General features: G+C 37.9%; 4 protein-coding genes and 1 pseudogene across 7 annotated transcripts; 3 read left to right on the top strand and 2 right to left on the bottom strand.

Annotated features, from left to right (window-relative positions):
- Positions 1-217: 217 nt before the first annotated feature.
- Positions 218-3,120, top strand: LOC18591687 (uncharacterized). 2 transcript variants are annotated; one of them, XM_018126047.2, is made up of 7 exons: positions 218-677; positions 760-852; positions 949-1,029; positions 1,138-1,269; positions 1,927-2,145; positions 2,486-2,578; positions 2,760-3,120. In XM_018126047.2, the coding sequence occupies exons 1-7, from the start codon at positions 459-461 to the stop codon at positions 2,919-2,921; spliced, it is 999 nt and encodes a 332-aa protein (XP_017981536.1). In that variant the 5' UTR covers positions 218-458; the 3' UTR covers positions 2,922-3,120. The 2 variants fall into 2 exon arrangements, with proteins under 2 accessions (XP_017981536.1, XP_007018001.1); XM_007017939.3 differs by having other exon boundaries at positions 219-677; positions 763-852.
- On the bottom strand, positions 3,076-10,113 carry LOC18591688 (Tetratricopeptide repeat (TPR)-like superfamily protein). 2 transcript variants are annotated; one of them, XM_018126046.2, is made up of 13 exons: positions 9,863-10,113; positions 9,671-9,728; positions 9,367-9,560; positions 9,038-9,145; positions 8,596-8,778; positions 7,866-8,351; positions 7,524-7,619; positions 7,253-7,426; positions 6,510-6,737; positions 6,280-6,423; positions 5,985-6,173; positions 4,939-5,058; positions 3,076-4,063 (listed from the first exon to the last, which is right to left on the bottom strand). In XM_018126046.2, the coding sequence occupies exons 1-13, from the start codon at positions 9,929-9,931 to the stop codon at positions 3,653-3,655; spliced, it is 2,460 nt and encodes an 819-aa protein (XP_017981535.2). In that variant the 5' UTR covers positions 9,932-10,113; the 3' UTR covers positions 3,076-3,652. The 2 variants fall into 2 exon arrangements, with proteins under 2 accessions (XP_017981535.2, XP_007018003.3); XM_007017941.3 differs by lacking the exons at positions 3,076-4,063; positions 4,939-5,058 and adding an exon at positions 5,075-5,319.
- A 598-nt stretch (positions 10,114-10,711) lies between these two features.
- Positions 10,712-12,044, top strand: LOC18591689 (limonoid 7-O-acetyltransferse pseudogene; annotated as a pseudogene).
- Positions 12,045-12,833: 789 nt separating this feature from the next.
- Positions 12,834-14,223, top strand: LOC18591690 (limonoid 7-O-acetyltransferse-like). Its single transcript, XM_007017943.3, is given in 2 exon segments — positions 12,834-14,187; positions 14,190-14,223. Coding segments are annotated over 2 exon segments (1,383 nt in total). The 3' UTR covers positions 14,219-14,223.
- A 69-nt stretch (positions 14,224-14,292) lies between these two features.
- LOC18591691 (pre-rRNA-processing TSR1-like protein) lies at positions 14,293-20,825 on the bottom strand. 2 transcript variants are annotated; one of them, XM_088809211.1, is made up of 21 exons: positions 20,498-20,825; positions 20,304-20,380; positions 20,143-20,220; positions 19,929-20,060; positions 19,673-19,723; positions 19,433-19,564; positions 19,223-19,345; positions 19,025-19,102; positions 18,680-18,772; positions 18,483-18,575; positions 18,292-18,375; positions 17,623-17,721; positions 17,291-17,506; positions 17,022-17,097; positions 16,508-16,611; positions 16,162-16,421; positions 15,977-16,063; positions 15,668-15,898; positions 15,389-15,467; positions 15,208-15,271; positions 14,293-14,758 (listed from the first exon to the last, which is right to left on the bottom strand). In XM_088809211.1, exons 1-21 carry the CDS (start codon positions 20,586-20,588, stop codon positions 14,640-14,642), a joined length of 2,367 nt encoding a protein of 788 aa, XP_088665337.1. In that variant the 5' UTR covers positions 20,589-20,825; the 3' UTR covers positions 14,293-14,639. The 2 variants fall into 2 exon arrangements, with proteins under 2 accessions (XP_088665337.1, XP_007018006.3); XM_007017944.3 differs by having other exon boundaries at positions 18,483-18,605.
- Between the last annotated feature and the right edge of the window lie 104 nt (positions 20,826-20,929).

The raw sequence follows: 20,929 nt of genomic DNA on the forward strand, positions 1-20,929 counted from the left end.
TCATTATTTGTTTATACTAAACAATATTAAATATCTGTTTCTATTAAAATTAAAATTTATTATCTTAATTTTGATATGAATAAAAAAAGAAAAAAAAGAAAAGAGTAATATCTTTTACTTAAATAATTTAGTGTCTTTCTCAAAATAACTAATTTCCAAAGCACAAATGAAAGCAATCGGGAAATCCTGACCGTTTTATTCCTAGTAGTAGCATTTTGAGAATCTGCATAAGTTATCCTCTAGGCGCTAGTCCACTATCTTCTGGTGGAACCCAACCTGCACTTTTCATTTTTCAGACCAACAAACCCTCGTCTCTGGGAACTCGCGCACCAGCAAGCCCAACACTTTTCACTCTCTCTTTACTTCGTACGGGTTAATGTCTGCACTATAAAGATAAAATAATCAGCCTTTGTTTATTTATTTTTGGTGAGTAGAAATAAACCTGGGAAGGAGCTGAGATGAATTCCCTGACCGTGAAACCCGCTTCGTTTGTGTTGCAATCTACTTCCACGGTCCTCTCATCGTGCAAGCCAAAACAATGTCTTCCTTCAGTTAGCTTCCCAAGAAAGATCAAGAGCAGTAGAAGATTGGGTTTGAGATTTGAAGCTTATGATTCTTCCAATAGCGACGAGTCTTCTAAGTCCAGCGGTGATTCCAAGCCTACTAACGGCACTCTGGTATCTCTCTCTGTCTCTCTCTTTAATGTATTTTTCTTGGCTATGCAAGTGGTATTTTAAGTGTCATTTTTTCTGCAATCAGCAGCCGAAAACCAGGAGAGATATTCTATTGGAGTATGTCAAAAATGTGCAGCCGGAGTTCATGGAGTTGTTCGTGAAACGGGCGCCGCAGCAGGTTTCATTTCTTTTTCTTATTCCTTATTTATGGAGTTCTTAGGCTCTGGAAATGAAGTGAATTTGAATGTTACACTTTTTTTTTGGGTTTCTTCAGGTCGTTGAGGCAATGCGGCAAACGGTGACAAATATGATTGGAACCCTGCCCCCGCAATTTTTTGCTGTGACAGTCACCACTGTAAGTATATTATGCTTTTCCGTTTTGGTTTTATGTTTTTTCAGTGCTATTGAAATCTACTCTTGTCGGTTTAGACAGTTATTGGGAACTCTTTGATTTTCCTTTTAGGTTGCTGAAAATCTTGCACAACTCATGTACAGTGTTATGATGACTGGATATATGTTTAGGAATGCGCAATACCGATTGGAATTGCAACAAAGTATAGAGCAGGCCGCGCTTCCTGAGGTCCAAGAAGAAAAGGTTAGTCTTTTCCCATTTTGCGTCTTGAAAGAAACCAAGGTGGTAATTGTTATCTGGAGAAAACCTTGTGAGGTTGCCACTCAACCATACCCCGATAAGGAATGGCTATCTCAGCTGCTTCATAGTGGTATACTCTGGAGCCATGTGTAATGGAGTCGGTTCTGATAGGGAGAAATCTCACAATGGTAGAGACAAGAAAAGAAAAATAATTACTCTTTGGAATGATAGAGTGATGTAACTGCATATCATTGGTGTCTAAACAGAACTTGCCAAGAGGAATTATTTGTCTTGTCTCTAAGTCATTCAATCCTATCAAGTTATCCAAGAGAGTTATGTTGTTCAGTTTTATGCTACTGTAAATTTAATCTGGGGGCCACTAGATGGTATAGCTTTATCTAAAGTAATCAACAATGCAATACTTCATTTTGTATTTCTTGTTAGAACATTTGGTGTCAATCATTGTAGTGCTTTGGGGTCCTGCACACTGCTTGCCTACTGCTTTATATTTAATTTTCACCATGTTGCCTACAACTCCTGTGTAGTGGCAACTGCATCTACATCATAGACCCTGATCTAATCATCTTCTGTCATCTGAGATGTGCTCTTTAATCTCCAAATATTTTTTTTCGTTGGTGCTAAAGGGCTCCATCTTTACAGGATGTTCCAGAGTATGCACCTGGTACACAAAAGAATGTGTCTGGTGAAGTTATTAGGTGGAATAATGTTTCTGGCCCGGAGAAAATAGATGCTAAAAAGTACATTGAGTTACTTGAAGCAGAGATTGAGGAACTGAATCGTCAAGTCGGTAGAAAATCTGCAAACGGACAAAATGAGCTATTAGAATTTCTCAAGTCTCTTGAGCCACAAAATCTGAAGGTAAATAAAGCTATTTCCACTTTTTTTTTACTGTATAATTTGGTTGCCCTGGTTATAGCTGCCAGCTGATTCTGCGATTTTGCTTGCATAGATACATGATTATAGAGAGAACTTAATGAGTACTTGTTGCATTACATTATTTACTGCATCAAACTTAACTTGCTTGAAACTTGAAAGTGTATTTTAAAGTTAAAAATACCGGGGGAAAACTGTGTACGGAGAATTAGCTCTAAAAGTTTCTTTCGATTACTGAATTCTAGTAGGGTCGAATAGAATAAATTCCATCTCACTCGAATTAGTGATTATCTCCACGTATTGACTCAAATTACATGTTTTCTAGGAGTTGACAAGCAGTGCTGGAGAAGATGTTGTGTTTGCAATGAACACATTCATTAAGCGTCTTTTAGCTGTTTCAGATCCTGACCAAATGAAGGTTACCTTCCTATTACTTTTCGTTGTTGGATATTCTCTTGCATTATGGTTTAAATGTTCATTCATATGAAGAAATCATTGGATACATGCACCTTGTGACAGAATGTGGAACTCAAAAGATACTATAATGTCATTTGATATTTGAAAATCTTCCTTATACTTTGATATTCATTGTTTTACAGGCAAGTGTAACTGAGACAAGTGCACCCGAACTTGCCAAGCTTCTATGTTGGCTGATGGTGGTTGGTTACAGCATTAGGAACATTGAAGTCCGTTTTGACATGGAAAGAGTGCTTGGCACTCCTCCAAAGCCTGCAGAGTTGCCTCCAGGAGAAAACATTTAGTTGCTGGTGGATAATTGCAAACATACGCAAATAGCGAAGTTGGTGCACAATTAATATGCTATATTATGATTTAGGTGAAAATTTTGTGCATGCCATGCATGGTTGGCTTCTTATAATAACTTGAAACTTATTGATTACACGAGCCTTTTCCAAAGGAATTCTAACTTTTAAACACAGCTAAGTTGAGGTTTTGGTTGAACACGGTTACACTGCTGCATAATGGTTCTTTCTACAGTTTGAATGCCCATCTGTTCCAATAAGTTAAAAGATCAAAGTCCTCATCGACATCTCTGTGTGGTCGTCAATCACCACGGATTTCTGTCATTCTTTTAATCTTTGCTCCGCTGCCATTGGTGACATTAGTTAATATCCTTGAAATGGCTCTTGTGATTTGTCATTACTTTGCGAGTGGGAGTCCTGCTGCCTCCTCTGATTGCAAGCAATTAAATCCTCGTAGTCCGCCTAAACTCCTAAGCATAAATATGGTTGCAAGGTGTCAAGAACCTTGCTTAGCACCTTTCATTCATCTTATGCGGACTTGAGGTCAAGCAAGCAAATGGAAAACCGTTAGATATCTACAATGGCCTCATTACCGCCTAATTTGGTGTGTTCTACTGTGCAGGGGCACCCTTGTGAACAGCAAAGCTTTCACGACATCGAGGGCAGTTTCTGAGATTGAATGCTGAAAAAAGATAGAAGCTGATTAGAAGGCATTTTAGCTGCTGCTACGCTTATAACACAGTGCTCCTTGCTGTGTCATAATTAGTTTTGAGTCTTCTAACCCATCCACTTTGATTAGGTGACCAAGAGATTGGAAACCCAAGCATAGCACACCATCTTAAATTCAAAAGAGCTACAGCAAGATGCTCCTCAGAATCCTTAAAAAACTGGAGTATCCTTGACTCAGCTTCCAAGTCCTCGGAAAGCACAACATCATCCTCAAATTGTCTCTTCTTTTCTTCAAGTGTGCTGTCTTCGTTGGAGATCATCCACATACTCAAAACCTGCAATGCTTCCATGGCAGTGTTGTGAAAACCACGATCAACATATGCAGAAAATACATAATAGCAGGTTGATGGGTCAGGCTGGACTTTGTCTTGGTGCATCTGCTCAAGAATAAATTCCATTATGTCGATCCTTCCCTGACATTCATCCACGAAAAATCCAAAACCAATGTCAATAACTTATAAGGCAACCAGCCCATCACAAGACCATCAATGTTCAAGAGTAATCATATTTACCACTGTATTCTATGCACATAGTTGATATTACAAGTATAAAGAAAGAAGACTTAGTGAAGAAAGGCCCCTAGGTGGCGACAGGACACTTTTTAACACAATCTTAAGGCGCATTCTGCCTTCTGATGGCAATAACGGCGTGTTATCAATTCCTTCAAGAAGTTCTGGCCAAAAACACGAAAATGCCTTCAATAAGGAATTTTGGTGACACCTACTTCTTACGCAACACCAGATACAAGTTATTGAATACTCTACTGATGCTTGCATGATAAGCATAAACAATATCCTAGGTGTTAGTAACCCAAAGTGTGTCAGGACATCCAAGTAGAAGCCAGCAGACAACTCTGAGGTGCAGTACCTTCTATGACACGAGAACTCATATCTTGAGTTTTCCTTCATAAAAGTAATTACCATTGGGTACAACAGCAAAGGAATCGGCATTTATCTATGGCATCTAGAGGGAACTAAAGTAGTGAAATCCCACATGGATACCCAAGACGTGACCCAATCAAAGAAGGGCAGAAAGCTGCTTAGATATTCTGATGTTTGCTAAGGCACCCTAAGAAAAGATGATATAGAACTCCTTTTCTCATTCAATCCACATGCTGAATGAAACATGCATAAACAGAAAAAAGCCAGAAAAGTAAATTAAGATACAAAATTTTACTCAGGTTACTTTTGCAAATAACATGCCTTGCAAAAATAGTAAAGATATATGTGTAGAGAGAGAGAGAGAGAGAGAGAGAGAGAGAGAGAGAGAGAGAGAACAGGGTGAATACCTTTTCACTTGCTTTTAAAAGTATGGTATTATACATTATTACATCCAGTTGATGCCCTTCTAAACTTGCTTGATCCAGAAGATTTATTGCTTCATCAAAATTTTCATATTCCAGCAATATCTTCATAAAATAAAAAGCGTTAGAAACTGAACTCCGACCAATTACATGATAAATACTACTAATTGCTCCCCTCTCCTACTCACAAAAGGTATTCATAGTCGAGAGACAAATGTAAATTTTGCTTTAGCTGGATATTTTCAGACAGGACAATCCTATGCTTTGTTATTATACATACTAAAAATATAGCAAGAAGACAGTTTCTAAACTTGCTTGATCCAGAAGATTTATTGCTTCATCAAAATTTTCATATTCCAGCAATATCTTCATAAAATAAAAAGCGTTAGAAACTGAACTCCGACCAATTACATGATAAATACTACTAATTGCTCCCCTCTGCTACTCACAAAAGGTATTCATAGTCGAGAGACAAATGTAAATTTTGCTTTAGCTGGATATTTTCAGACAGGACAATCCTATGCTTTGTTATTATACATACTAAAAATATAGCAAGAAGACAGTTTTGGGTGGTTAAAAATGTGTGCAATTACTTGTTTTCTCATCTACAAGAAAGCATCAGGGTTTAGTTCTAAAGTTATAATATGCAGGACAGCTCACAGAAATTTATTATTAAACTAGAATTGTATCTTTAAGATGAGGATCTGAAAGGGTAACATGAAAATGCACCATAGTATCATGATGCCAATTTCTACAGCTATTTTTTTAATTAAAGAAGAAGATTTCCAAGAATGTAAAAGATAAAACTTATAAATTTTTAAATTCTTTTTCTCCATGAAGGAATGAATACTTGAAAAAATTAATAAAACGAGTCTGGGAGATAAGGTCAGTATTAGTGAGCAAGAATGAATTGGATATACTTTGGGCAGCAGGAATAAATTCCTATTTCTCTGCAATGTGCATACAATGGAGGCAACATTTGCAATGCAAATGAATTTGACAGAGAAGGACTAAAGCTAAAAAAGGAATACCTTTATTAGAGATGTGTATGTCATTGTCTCTGGATAAAAACCATCACGCACCATCATGGAAACTAGTGCACAAGCAGATTTGAAACATCTCATAGCGCTACAACAATCAATCATTATATTGTATGTTGCAGCACATGGTTGGAGACCACATGATTTCATATTTTTAAATATTTCTATCGCCATTTCACTCTGCACATAGAGTGAAGATATGATTTATATGCAAACACTAATTATAAACCCACACCTAACAAAGCAGTAATTGCAAAGGGTAAAGTACAGTGTTGGAAGCACTCACCTCTTCAGCCTCAATGAGTGAATGCAGAACTGTATTATAGATGGGAGCTCCCATATAAGTGTTGGTATGGCAGAAAAGTTTCTCGGCAATATGTAAATAATGAAGCAGCTCTCTTGTCATCCCCTCAGCTCCAAGGGCTTTTAGCTGAAAATTTTCCATGCAAGTAACTCATACATAAAATTGTTCATGGTCCAGGTAGAATGAATAAAATACATGGGCAGGGAGTTTACCAAGTTCTTCATTGATAAATGACTATGCTGAACGCCATTTTTAGCCATATCCATTTCTATAGCCTTTATTCGTTTGGATGAGTCAACCTGTGACAACATATCACCTTCTTCGTAAGGAGCATTCACATTACCAAACAATGAAAATAGTAGCTCATATGTCCGGATATCTGGCTGAAGCTTTCGTTGTCTCATTTTAGCCAATAGCCGAATAGCTCGCTCTGGCTGATCCTGCAAAATTAATTTGCACCAATGGAGATAAATTATGCTCATTCATTGTTTATTTTCATATTTGTGTCTTTTCCTTTTTTCTTTCTTGGACAATTCAATTTGTATTTGTTCATCCAAAGAAGCAAAGTAGAAATTAAAAGGGGAAAATCCCCAGCATAGTTCATTTACAATTAACTAACAAAATACAGAGGAATTAATTCCCCAATTACCACAAGGATCCCTGTTCAAAGGAGTAGCAGCAACATGGGATAGTGAATAGCAAAAGGCTTTTAAAATAGCAAATTTATAATAAATCAAATATGAAAACTGACTGATTCCAACAAAATACTGATCCATTAACTATGTTAATCACAAATTGTTTTGGGACAAGAGAAGGAATAATAACTACTGTTTTCTTCCAATCTTCTGAGCACAAAATTTTTTGTTATGCGCTCAGAGATGAATAATCAATGAATAAAACAATCGAACAAGAAAGGGAGATAAAAAAAAAGCAATGGAGTGCGAGGTTTACTTACCATAGTATCACATGCTCCAAGGAAAGCATTATAAGGATATGGATGTGGACATTCACAAACTTGATCCAGCAAAGCCTCAGCTAAGTCAAGTTCCAAGGCTTTACTACATTGTACTGAAAGAGCTGCAAAAGTTGAAGCATAAGGCTTCATATTCCTCTCTTCCATTACTTTTAACTACAGAGAATAAGGCCAAATGGAAAATTTATTGGTACAAGAGGAAAGAAACATCACCAAACACACTCAGTTTAAGCAATAAAAAGATGCAACCTACCATTTCCATGCCAGCACTAAATCCTCTTGTTGGGATAACAGCTCTCATAAAGCCATCATATGTATGACTTGATGGTTGCAATCCAAGATTTTGCATCTAGAAAAACATAAAAAATCAATAAAGAAAGGATTAAAAAAAAAACCAGCTGAATGATTTTAACTACTAAGAGAGACACATAAGAGATCAGAACTTTATTCAAGTTACTTTTAACATGACAGTTATCTCCTCATAGGAGAATTTCAGAATTAAAGTCTTTAGCCTAGAATTATGGTCGTCAAATCAAATATTATAAGAATTGTGCAGAACAACCAGAATTTCAGGCTAGAAAGAAAGTTGTCCTACCTGCACCATCAAGTGCTCTGCTAGTTTATAATCTCGAGCTTGTGCACAAGCGTGTATTACGTCACTGAAAGACCACCTCAGGACTTTCATAACAGGCATTCTCTTATAGTTATTCAGCATACCAACTGTAGCACTCACGGACTTGCATATCTCTACATTGGACGCATCAGTGTCAAATTTCAAAGCAAAATCTTGCTCGTTCTCTCCCAATTCTACTTTTTGTGACCCTAATTCACCTTTGGATGGTATGGGGATGTCCAGTCTTGAAGAATACAACCTTCCTTCACCAGTCCTACTAACAAATATCTTCCCGCTAATGGCTAAAGCCACCATATGTTGCAATGTTTCATATGCAGATTTTAAATCTTTCAATCTTGTAAAGGACCATATAAACTTTCGAAGAGAAATTATGTTTAGACTGTAGTGTTTAATATAGTCCTTCCAAATTTCATGGACTGCAGATAGATTTTGCTGCCAAACTGCAAGCTGAAAGAATAAAGGATAAGAAAACAGCAAGAAAAACCAGAGAAGATAATCTGTTTAGAAGTATCATGAATTAGTCCAGCAAAACACCAATACTATATATAGATGGATGATAAAACCAAACTTTGAAGATAGCTAACCACTTATTTTAATGTTACTATAAACATAGTGGGCAACTGTGAACAAAGAAAGCTAGTACTATAAACCTACTATTAGTAAAATCAAGGACAACACTGTTTTTACACACCTTGAGAAGCTCTGAATATGTAATTTCATTTTTCCCCACCCTTTGGCGCTCCATCAAATCCAAACATTGATTAGCATGAACTGCAGTTTGCATTTTTGCACAGGCTCCCAAGAAAGAGTTATAGATTGACAGAAAAGGATAGATGCCACGATTCTCTCCAAGAAATTTGATCAAATTGCATGCCTGAAGGAAATACAAGAAGAAGAAATGAGAAAACTTGTAATGGCAGTAGAGGGAAAGCAAATGCACAAGCATACGGACATTTGAACATTGGATTGTGGCAAAACTAACCATATTAATGATTAGAAATAGTACCAATAATAGTGTAGCAATAACAAAAAGGAGTTGTTCACAATAACACAAGAAAACGAAGTTGTTCCAGTTAAGTTAATGAATCAACCCAAGGATACAAAGAGCTAACACTAGTCTATAAAATGTATACCTCCTCCAAATAACCTCCTCTACAAAGAGCTTGCACCATAAGCAAATAGCATTTGTTATTCAAGCCGATCTCCTTTTCCTCTATCAATCTCCACGTTTCCATGAAAAACTGTATGGAAATAGTAAATGCCACAACTGTTACTAACAAGTATAACCATTCATACTTCTTTTTCCTCTTCCTTTCCTGGACTCTTCTTTTTTTTTTTTTTTTTCTTTTCCAGTTTGTCAACTGTGATCCTTGTCCACATTATCTATGTTGTAAATCTATAGTCTATACAACAGAAACAGATTCAGGTTCACACACTTGCATGTTGCTAAACTCCAGCTTACCAGAGGATCAGGTGATTTTGCACAGTAGTTAAGAATGTAAACAATGTCATCGGCTTTAAGTGGCTGGTTTCCATCACCAAGATCAGAAAGCAGTCTAGAAGCTCTACTTCTCTCACCCAAGCGAAGCGCATCAACAATTTGAAGCTGCAAGGTCTTTGTTCTTGACTCTTCCCCATATCCCAAAAACACATGACCTGCTCATATCAATACCTTGAGCTTAACAAACAAAGACTTAAAGCAATTGAAGAGTTTCCATCAAACAAACAAAATAAAATAGGAAAATCGAAGAATTGGGGTAACGAACCATTGATAGTTGCAACAGTTCTACATAATTCCAATCTTCCGTTCACATTTCTTCGTCCCTGAAACAGCATTAATCATTAACCAATAGGACTATGAACAAAATTTCCACAAATTAGAAGAAAAAAAATATTACCAAAATAGAAACATCGAATTCTTCAAGGAGAAAAAGAAGTGAAACAAAAAAAAAACGTACATGTTCACGTGATTTCGATTTACATAAGGTATCTGCGACTGACCGCAAAGGAATCCTCACTCTACGCATTCCTTTTCCGTTACGTTCTTGGGTCACGACCCAGTTTACACCCGGCTTTTCCTTTCAGAGTTTAAGCAGTAGAAACAATTACCCGCGTTCAATCGAAGGCTGAAAGCTCAACAATCGCTCGTTCATTTCCTACTGTCGGACCTAGCGGAAAATATTTTGAAATTTGTTTGACGATTCGGCTATGTTGCAAACATGGTTAACATAGTTACATACAGGCGCACCCAGCGGATCTTAATCTCCGCATTGTGGCGGGCCTTGAGTCAAGAGTTGGCCCAATAAGACCTGCTCCCAGGCCCGAAACCTTCTGACCTATCATCCACTAGAAGTGAATGTGAAGTGGCTTAACATCAACTATTGTTTCCAGACATTAGAAGTTATACAACAAAACATAAGATGCTACTATTCAAAAGAGAAGTTTACTGACAAAGTGAATTCAAATTGTGGGATAAGAGGGAGGAGAATGATGAGGATTGAGGAACAAACAAATCAGATAAAGCCGGCCTGGAGATTGTGAAATACAATAGTTGCATTTTGCTGTGATAAAATCTATGTTGGATGTGTCTGGTGCTATAGTTTTATCTGCAGATTGCACACTGTTCCTTTATCCTTCATAGTTTTACCAATGAAAATCATAAACAACTGATTGCAAAAGCAGAGACATAAAAATTATGTCACATTTTAATCTTGTTCCTAGGTATCCACGATCAGAATACTTTTTAAAAGCGTCATCAAGCTAAATGAATTGATGTACTGATAAGAAAACCAGGAAAAACAAAGAAAATGGAGGTTGAAATCATGTCCAAGGAAAGCATCAAACCATCATGCCCAACACCCCATCACTTGAGAACCTATAAGCTTTCCCTTTTGGATCAGCTTATGCAATCTGCACATGTTCCAATGATTCTCTTTTACAGGCCCATAAATTGTGACTCTAACAATATGAGTGTTGTTGGTGAAAGATTAGAGAGGCTGAAGCAATCTCTATCAGAAACCTTGACTAGCTTTTACCCATTTGCAGGAAGAATCAAAGACGGTCTTTACATTGATTGCAACAACTCTGGCGTTCAGTACTTTGAGGCCAAGATTAGTTGTTCTCTATCAGAAATTCTTAGCAAACCTGACAGCCAAATGATACGGCAATTGCTTCCTTCTAACCTCAGCCGGTTGGAAACACCGAATGCTGGAATTCCTGTCGCAATGATTCAAGTAAACATACTGAAATGCGGTGGCATTGCCATTGGCACGCAAACTTCGCATAAGATCATTGATGGCCCTACATCAACCACATTTCTCAAGGCCTGGGCGGCTTCTGCTCGAGGTTCAGGTGAAGCACCAAGGCCTAGTTTCATTGCACCGCTGCTTTTCCCACAGAATAGTTTGTTGCCAAGCGATACAATGTTGGCTATATGGCCCTCCTTACTAAAATTTGGCAAGTGTGTTACGAGGAGATTTGTATTTGATGCTTCAGGCATAGCCACTCTGAAGGCCAAAGCTTCTAGCTCGTCATTTGTGCGAAATCCAACTCTTGTTGAGTCTGTATCAGCTTTCATATGGATATGTGTTACAGCTGCCTCCAGAATAAGATATGGATCCCTAAGGCCATCTGTTTTGTCCCATATAGTTAATTTGCGTGGAAAAACGGCAACATCCTTGCCTGAACATTCAATTGGAAATCTTCTTTGGATGGCAACTGCACAGTGTCACGCAGTGGCCAATTTAGAGTTGCAGTCATTGGGGGCTCTTCTGAGGAAATCGATAATGGAAACTAGTGGTGAGTTCGTTGACCAATTACAAGGTGAGAAAGGTTTCCAAAAGGTCCCCGAGTGTCTCACAGAGTTAGGGGAAGTGCACTCTAATGGAGGAGCTGATTATTTTGCATTTAGCAGTATGTGCAAGGTAGGTATCTATGAAGCTGATTTCGGATGGGGAAAGCCCATGTGGGTGAGTCCTGGTGGCATAGATGGATTAGTGTTTCAGAATTTGGTGTTTTTGATTGAAACAAGAAATGGTGATGGAATAGAAGCATGGGTGACCTTGGATGAACAAGACATGGCAATATTACAACCTCTCATTTGCTTCCCTGGATCCGAGTCCTTTTGAACCTCAGGATTAAGCTTACTGTTGTTTGTCCTGGTGATTGTTTTAAGTTTTAAATTCTGCTAGAAGAGGCGATCTTTTTCTAGAGGCACATGAGAGAACGAAATTTGATCTTTGATTTCAATTTATAAACCTGTAAGGGAACGCACTTAGAAAACTCTCTCGCGTCCTTCTGCAAAGCTTGTAGCTGTCAGATTTAAGGACTCCTCGTAGGAGATTCAGACTAAAATGATTACTGTGATTTTTTCTCTCTGACTTGGTGAAATCTATTACCATAATTTTGTCAACCAGGGCAAGAGGAGAGAATTTTCACACTCATCTTTCCAATAGATCAAACGTTAAGGTTACTTTATATTTAACAACAGAGCAAATTTGTTCTTACAGTAATACAATAAAATCTGAAGAAGGTGTTGTATCAAACTCTCGAACTTGCACTTTCGGCCTTAAGGGAAAAGATGCAACTAGACACTAGGCAGGCAGGAAAGTCTACGACTAGTAATTAATTGCATTCAAGGTCCCTTGACTATATCAAATTTTTTAACCAAAAAATGCACAAAGAAGAAAAGGGGCCCTCTAATTTTTAGTTCAGAATCTGGGTCAAAGATTATATAATCTGGGTTAAAAGTATAAGGAAGGCATTGAATGCTATATAGGCCTATATCACTTGAAGGAGATCTCAGGAGTAATGACAACGAAAAAACAGGTCACTCAGTTTTCTTCTTTTTAAACTCGAGTTTTTGTTAAAACTTACAAGGGTACATACTTTTAACAGTGTCTGGCTTTCTGTCTTCCTGCCTGAGAGAAAATGGTTATGGAGGTCGAAGTAGTTTCCGAAGAATTTATCAAGCCCGCTTCTCCGACACCCCATCATCTTAGAACTCACAGGATTTCCTTCTTGGATCAGTTCATTCCTCTAATTTATGTTCCTATGGTCTTCTTTTATATGAACCAAGAAACGAGCATTCCCTTAACTGATATTATTGCCTTCAACTCCAAAAGGTCACAACTGCTAAAGCAGTCTCTGTCAGAAACCTTAACTCTCTTCTATCCGTTCGCTGGAAGGATCAAAGACTGTCTTTCCATTGATTGTAACGATGAGGGAGCTTACTATGTTGAGGCTCGAGTTGATTGGTCTCTTAATGAATTTCTCAGGCACCCTGATTCGTCTTTTATCCCTGAACTCCTTCCAGCTGAGGCTAGTTGGACTGCAACGAGCGCAGGAGGTTATGTAGCCATGATACAAGTTACCAACTTTGCCTGCGGTGGCATTGTTATTGGCACATTTCTCTCGCACATGATCGCCGATGGACCTGCGGCTACAACCTTTCTCAGATGTTGGGCTGCAGTGACTCGCAAGTCTGGTGAAGAAGCTGCATATCCCAATTTCGATGCCTCTTTTGTCTTTCCACAGAGCGAGGCATACCCCAAGGAGGCAACCATTCTAGCTCTGTTTACCCCATTTCTCAAAACAGGAATATGTTGGTCGAGGAGAATTGTTTTTGACGCCTCGGCAATAGCTTCTCTGAAGGCCAAAACAGCTAGTTCAAGTGTACCAGATCCAACACGAGTCGAGGCCGTGTCAGCCCTCCTCTGCAAGTGTCTCATGGCTACTTTCAAAGCAAAATCCGATTTCCAGAAGCCAACTGTTATAAACCATGCTGTGAACCTTCGTCGAAGGGCAGTGCCGCCAGTCCCAAAGAATTCGATGGGAAATTTCCTGTGCATGGCGACTGCACTGGTGATGGGTGAAGAAACAGAGTTGGATGACTTGGTTTGCCATCTAAGGAAAGAGATAAGAAAAGCTGATGGTGATTTCGTTAAGAGCCTACAAGGAGAGGGAGGATTGCTTAAATTTTGCGAGCACATAGAGGAGATGATGGGTAAGGCATCGTATGGTGCAGCTGGTGAGACTGATTTTATTGGGTTTACTAGTTGGTGCAACTTTGGTCTTTATGAGATAGATTTTGGCTGGGGAAAGCCTGCGTGGGTTACTTGCACTGCTTCCAACAAATCAGAGACTGTGTTCTCGAATACGGTTGTTTTCATGGATACAAGATTAGGAGATGGGATTGAAGCGTGGGTGTTCTTGGATGAGCAGGACATGGCCAAGCTAGAGCAGAACGAGGAGCTCCTTGCATTTGGCTCCTTGGAGGCAAGTCCATCCGACGTGGGTTACTCTGCTTGAAATGATGTACTAAATAACCACCCCATAAAGAATTCTCATTTCTTTTCACAGAATATGATCTTTATGCTGTGTGAATCAATTAAATATAATGGAAATTATATAGCATTGCTCAGAGCAAATATAACAAACAAAATCTGATCAGTTTACAAAAATAGAGCTTTTCTTTTCCCTCCTGGTTTTTCCCTCATCAGTTTTTGTCGAATAAAAACATATATATATTATTAAACTACGCCACATAGGATATACACCAAACACCCTAACACAGCAATGAGAGGAAGAAGACAGCAGGGTAAATTGGACCATTCCCCCAACTGAATGTAGCTTATAAACAGCGAACATGAAATTCGGAATTGATAATCTGAACCGGTGCTTCATTCCCAACATGAGCAAGCATGTCTCCTATCTTTAGAAAACAGAAGCTCTTGATCAAGCATTTAGGACAGGGAACCGGTGTTCCGGCCACCTAGGATATGCACGCTTGTATAAACTCATGCAAACAGTGTCATGTTGCTGAAGGCCCCCATTAAATATGCATTTCATTGCGCCTGATAAAAAATGGAAAAATCAGTACTCAGCTTTTTCCACAAAGACTAGTGCATTTTAACATCTTGCAACCAAAAGAAAAAGATCCGTGCATTATGTCAGTCGTACATAACACAACACATTCAGCTCCTACGGATGATAAAAAATTGAAGGCATTTATAACAGCATAACAAAAAGCTAAAACCACTGACGTAGATACCTTAATTTTAACAAACATCACTGTCCTAAGAAAAAGTATAATCTCCAAAGAACCTCAAGACATTATGCATAACCACTTTCCTCTCTCCACTCTTACTTTCTCTCCAGAAAGAAGGGATTTAAAAGAAAATGTTACCAGCAGATAGATGGCAAGAAAACACTTCCTCATGAAATGAGTTCTTTAAATAATAGGTTCCACAAATTTGATGGCCACATAGGCTACATAGGTATATTTGATAGGAAAATCACATACCATGTGTACCAACAGGTTCCTTAATTCGACCACGGCGACCGCACTTTGTCCACACTTCCACAGGCTGCAACCACATCCAAATCAGGAAATTTCAATAATAATCCATGCAACAGTAATTCTTCCACTGGCTATTCCACTATTAAACAAAAGTACTTTACAGCACTTGCAAACATTATCCTACCTTGAACCATCTCACATCCTCTGGGTTATGGAACATATATCGTACTGTGGCTTTTAACTTGGATACTCGTTGAGGGTAACTGCATCAAGATTTAATCCAAATTAACAAATCCAAGCTACTAAAATGATTCCTACACTTGTTAGGTAGTTTTTCTTAAGCCTGAAATTCTAGGTATTAATTCAACAGATATTTGCATTAAAAACTAAACAGTAGAATCCTACTATAAGATACAAGATCATAACAACTTCAATTAAATTTTATCAAAAAAAAAATCCATACCCAGTTAAAATAATTTTCTTTAGAACTATTCTATCTGGGTCAATACTTCTCAAGGAACCAACAGCAGCAACTGTAGGTGTGCTGGCTCCTCCTGCACCCTTCAGAACTATCAAAGGAAGAGGTGGAAAAGAAATAGGAGCATATATTGAAGCTATTGAAAAACGCCCTGCATGAAGAAATCTTTCCATCTTGTGCTTGTCTGAATTGACATTGTCAGTCGAAAATATTGGTCTGCAACAAAGAAACAAAGACAGGCTTCAGAATTTTGGCAAAAATCTAAGGCAGTAGTAAGGTTTAAAGGATCATTACCTAGCAACAAACTGGCGGAAACCAACATGAAATATGAATTCTTCTTTAGATTTAATAGGAGCATCGTAACTATCATGCTTCTTTATACTGCAAAAAATTTCATATTAAAAAAACCAATATGGGGTAGATTGCTATTACTCATAACCAGAAAAGTGTAAACAGGAATGTGTTATGAAAGAAGATACCTAAAATGTAGGACAGACATCTTAGACTCATGTTGCAGGAGACCACATAATATAATGGGGGCTCTCCTTGAAACTGCACATAATTTTGAAGCAATATCAAGAGGTATATCCTTGATATAAATCCTTGCATATGAACCAGCTGGTACACGGTTGTCTCTGCTCTCTTGCTCCATTTCTAAGGCTTTTGCAATAACATGCTTCTGTGTTCTTGCAAAGTTATCAAATGCAAAAATTCTGGCATATTCCGGAGGTAGAGATTCCTAATAATCACCAAGTAAGCTTTTAATAACACTTTTAAAATTAACCCACTATATAGCTTATTACAAAGGTATCACAATAAGATTACTTTGGGGTCCCATGAGGATGTCCTAAAGGACTTGAGGCCTCTATACTTGGCAAATCGCTTTCTAGCAGGAACATCTAGCGGGGTATCCACTTCATCTGGAAATTCTGAAATTACAAACTAAGTGTTAACAACTAATCAACAGTACATTTGCATCTAGATGACAAGTGGTGCTTATACATAGATGTGATGATTTAAAAAGAGTGGAAGAGAAAATGCATATGCATGTGCATTTGGTATAGGGAGAGTTGCCCAATCTCATAATTTTCACTTATAATAGCCAACTAATATGCAAGCCCTTTCACCTGTACTAGACTTTGAAGATCAAAATTTAGTGGCTTAAACTTATTGGAAGAGTAAAAATTTTGTGTTCTGCCACAATAGATAATTTCAAGATTATAATACAGGTTTTTTCCCCCATTAACATGTAGATTATTCCAACTTTATACAAAAGTTGACAACAAATAATTAGCAATGCTCCGAACAAACTCTACTATTAGTCAAAAAGGATAAATACCCTCATCTTCAGCATGTGCCTCTTTAATTTTTTTAATCTCGGCCTCGATCTGCTCCCTCGTCAAATTCTCCCCTTCCTGCATAAAGAAAAGGCAAAATATTCACATTCTGAGCATCTAAGAGAATAAAATAAAATGCCATGGATGGAGCAGTGTACTACAAGCAAAACAAATAAACACCTATAAGCATATGCAAGAACATATAGCCAACACTTCCTTACAAGTAATTATGTAAAAGTTGCATCGTAAAAGATGCATTAGAGAGACGCACCATCATCACTGAATCATTTTCAGTTTCTTCATCAGAGTCCCTTAAGTACAAGGAAGCTTGGTCCTCAAAGTCTGGATTATTAGTGCCTTCTTGACTAGGAAATCCACTTTCTCCTTCATCCAATACCATGCCATCATCATCCTCGTCGTCGTCATCAGCATCCTCATCCTTGGCATCAGAATCCTCTTCATCTGTATCATCTATGATCCAAGCAGCCTGCAAAGACAGTGAATTCATCACAACTTGGTCTTTATGCATCAATATGATAAATAAAAATATATAGGTTGACAGCAGCCATTTAAAGTCCCAAAAATTGGCAAGAAAGTTCAGACCTGATACTCAGAAGTGCCTCGAGGGAGATTCTTCTTTCTCAGCCTCTTTTGCTTTTGATTTCTATCAGCCTCAGCCATTTCTGCCTCTGTGGGCCATGTCTGTCAGAATAACACAACATTATAAGTAGTGCTCAACATCCCCAGCCTCCACTAAATGTATGTGTGTGTGTGTGTGTGTGTGTGTCAGCTCGCTAAGCTTATACAAAAATAGCGTGAAGGTTGGACTGCTGGCAAGTGGCAACTTAAACATTTTATCAAAGGCACACCTCTAAAATGGAGGCAGAAGTATGAAAATATAACTATTGGTTCTGATGTCTTAATTCAATTCAATTATACTCAAGTATTAAGCATACTCAGTATCTTTTAACATGAAGCCTACTTCATTCCCTATTACATGTTTAGTTGCATGAAGATTACTATTACTCCAAAAAGACCACATTTGGCAAATAGTTGAAAACATTCTTTTATTACATGTCATATACCTCCAGGCAGCAGCTAATATGAGATGAAACAATATTAGGGAAGTCAGTATTCTGTTTGCCTCAACAAGAATGAGGAGCCGGAGGAGTAACTATGTTCATGTACATGCCAATAAAGCAAGTTATGACAGTATTAGTAATAATAGGATAGGAACATGATATTTAAAGCTTTGGTACTTGTCTATGTTACCTGTTCTCCAGCAAGTGGATCTGGAACATTCTCAACAAGCAAAGGCTCCTCGTTTAACGGATCAGGAGCTAGGGAACGAATAACCTATAAACCAAGAATCAAAAAGAAAAGGTTTATTACCCACTTCATTGCCACCCGGTATACAAAATAAACACTTTCTTGTTTATGATATGGTGGGGAATTCTCTTTACCTCAACATCTTGAATATCATCAGAATCCATAGCATTATGCTCTTTTCTAGCATTTAAAGGGATAGGATCCTTTAAAATTTCAATTTTTCCCAACTGGAAATCCCCAGCACCAGAAACATGAACCTAATGTAAAAGAGGCTAAGAAACAAACCACCCGATAAACACATAAAAGCACAAGCTTAGTGAGATATGATTACCAGCTGGTTCACTGATAGGCTGTGAGCACGTGTATAACCAGTGAGAAGAAGAGTACACTTTCCTGGATTGGAATCATCTGGAACCATATCAACCTAAAACATAGAAGCATGTAAAATTTAACCTTCAAAGATTTTGGCAGAAACAAGTAATCTGAAATAAAATTAACAGGAATGTAAAAGAATTTGGCAACCACCCATCCCAAAATGAATGTGTGCAACCTATAATTCAACTTTTCCTTTAGATTTGCAAGATTTGCATTGGAAAAAGACCATTTGTTAGTTTCCCCACCATGCTACCTCTAATGAAGTAGAATTCCAGAAAAAAGTTGCAAGAATTAGTAAGACCTTTTGTGCCATGAGATAAGGTCGTTGATTTCGCCAGTGAGGAGTTGTGAGCCTTTGCTCCTTAAAAAGCCACATAAACTGCAATCAACGCATCAGTGGACAGTATTAGAAGCAAGAAAACATGAGAATAAATGGTCACAAGCACATTCAATCTCAATTTCATTCATTCACACGCATATCAATGGCAGATAAAATCACCTTGTGCAAGTCATCCTTTGTATCCGCGGGATAGAACTTACAATCCTCTGGAAATTCAGAAGTAAGACTAGAAGTACAGGTCTTCTTTGCATCATTTCGTCTTTTAAGCTCAATAGGTAGATCCTGGAGAAAAAAACTTTAACCCCGTTACTTGCTTTCGTAGAAATGTCACATGTACCCAACACATAAAGTCATAAACTGAGAACATACACGAATCAAGACAACGGTGCTTGGTAAACCAAGAGACCTGAACACTGAAAGGCATTGACTTCCAAATGAATCAATATAGTCACATGTGCTTTCTTCAGTAGCTGATGCCACAAAAGCAATCAAATCAGCAACCTACAATTCAAAAGGCAGTCAACCATTAATTGGAACAAAATAAAACAAAGAAGCATCACACTAAACCAGGTCAACACACAATATCACCATGCTGTGGATAATATGTACCTTGGCCATTTCCATACATGATAATAGATCCCCATGAGGAGCTTGCAGTACCTAGAATGGACAACTTAAAAGTTAGTTTGCAAATTTTAGCACTTCATATCATGGATTGAAAGCTGTTACATCTAACTTCTAAGAATGATAAATCAGATGTCCATCACGGAAAATAACAAATTAAAGAAAAATAATGCCCAAAACCCTCTCATATATAGCAGCTGTTTTTAACTAACAATGCGGAGAAAGGAGTTATGAGGCCTACCGTTGCTCGCAGTTTGTACTCAGAAGAAGCAACCGTTGATGACAAAGCTCCAGCACCTTCTGTTGATAGCAATCTCAAAAGATCTTCAGCAAGTGAATTTACATTCACAGATGGAGAAAGCGGGAAAAGAAGCTGTCATAAAAGAAACCACAAGGATGAAAACAGCATACTCAAAGCAACATTTCCGAAAATTTAATTCATACAAAAAGCTTACAATGAGACGGGGAGGGCTGGCCGATCCACTTGAAGCCCTTTTCTCCTTCAAAAAAGCTGCCCTCGTCTGCTCTCTCAGCTGCAAAATGAAATAGCAGTTTCCAGTGTGAGATAATTACCACATTTGTTCTTGACAGAAATAGTTAATTTATTGCCATTCACCATCTTGCTTCGCTGAAGCCGAGCAGCTCGGGCTCCCTTCGTTGCATTCCGGTCTGATTTTGCGATCCGATTCTTATCTAATTCACCAAAAGATTCAAAAAGTCATATTAAGAAAAGTGATAAAATCGCAAAGTAAGAAAAATAAATAAATTATCATAAATTTGAATTATTAAAGTAGAACATAGCGGGAGTACCTTTTTGGGAGACTTTGTGAAGGCTGCGAGAAGATTTGGAGGAGAAACGAGACTTGTGAGGCTTATTAACTTGAACTCGAGATCCTCCCATGGCGAGCTGCACTTTAGAAACCCTAGCGAGTCATCCAATGCAAAGCCACCCAACTCAACTGATTGAAGCTCCTCTTTTTCACCGCTAACCACGACAGGAGTTCACCACTTTCCCGGAAAGCTAGAAAAATCCTTATGCCCCCATTCTACTTTGATTGATACCCTCGGCTCGCTTCCTTAAAACCCTAACCCTGGCTGTTTTATAAAATTAGCGGCAAGGGTTTTTGGTTATGTTTGTTGTAACTTTGATTTTTTAATATAAAAATTTAAAAACAATTATAATATACATGCTTATTTTTTAAAATAAAATAAATTAGAACACTTAAAAAAATTTAAAAGAAA

This window comes from Theobroma cacao, chromosome 8, assembly GCF_053813885.1.
Source record: "Theobroma cacao isolate CCN51 chromosome 8, ASM5381388v1, whole genome shotgun sequence".
NCBI classification, from domain to species: Eukaryota; Viridiplantae; Streptophyta; class Magnoliopsida; order Malvales; family Malvaceae; genus Theobroma; species Theobroma cacao.

Excerpts from the sequence above, each read along its gene's own strand:
- LOC18591687 (XM_018126047.2), top strand. The coding sequence starts at position 459 with ATGAATTCCCTGACCGTGAAACCCGCTTCGTTTGTGTTGCAATCTACT. Across the intron at positions 678-759 it reads AGCCTACTAACGGCACTCTG|CAGCCGAAAACCAGGAGAGA; the intron begins GTATCTCTCTCT and ends TTCTGCAATCAG. Across the intron at positions 853-948 it reads TGAAACGGGCGCCGCAGCAG|GTCGTTGAGGCAATGCGGCA; the intron begins GTTTCATTTCTT and ends GGGTTTCTTCAG.
- LOC18591688 (XM_018126046.2), bottom strand. The coding sequence starts at position 9,931 with ATGCGTAGAGTGAGGATTCCTTTGCGGTCAGTCGCAGATACCTTATGT. Across the intron at positions 9,146-9,366 it reads CAAAATCACCTGATCCTCTG|TTTTTCATGGAAACGTGGAG; the intron begins GTAAGCTGGAGT and ends ATTTCCATACAG. Across the intron at positions 6,424-6,509 it reads ATTTATCAATGAAGAACTTG|CTAAAAGCCCTTGGAGCTGA; the intron begins GTAAACTCCCTG and ends GAAAATTTTCAG.
- LOC18591691 (XM_007017944.3), bottom strand. The coding sequence starts at position 20,588 with ATGGGAGGATCTCGAGTTCAAGTTAATAAGCCTCACAAGTCTCGTTTC. Across the intron at positions 20,381-20,497 it reads TCACAAAGTCTCCCAAAAAG|ATAAGAATCGGATCGCAAAA; the intron begins GTACTCCCGCTA and ends TTGGTGAATTAG. Across the intron at positions 19,346-19,432 it reads GCACCGTTGTCTTGATTCGT|GATCTACCTATTGAGCTTAA; the intron begins GTATGTTCTCAG and ends TTTTTTCTCCAG.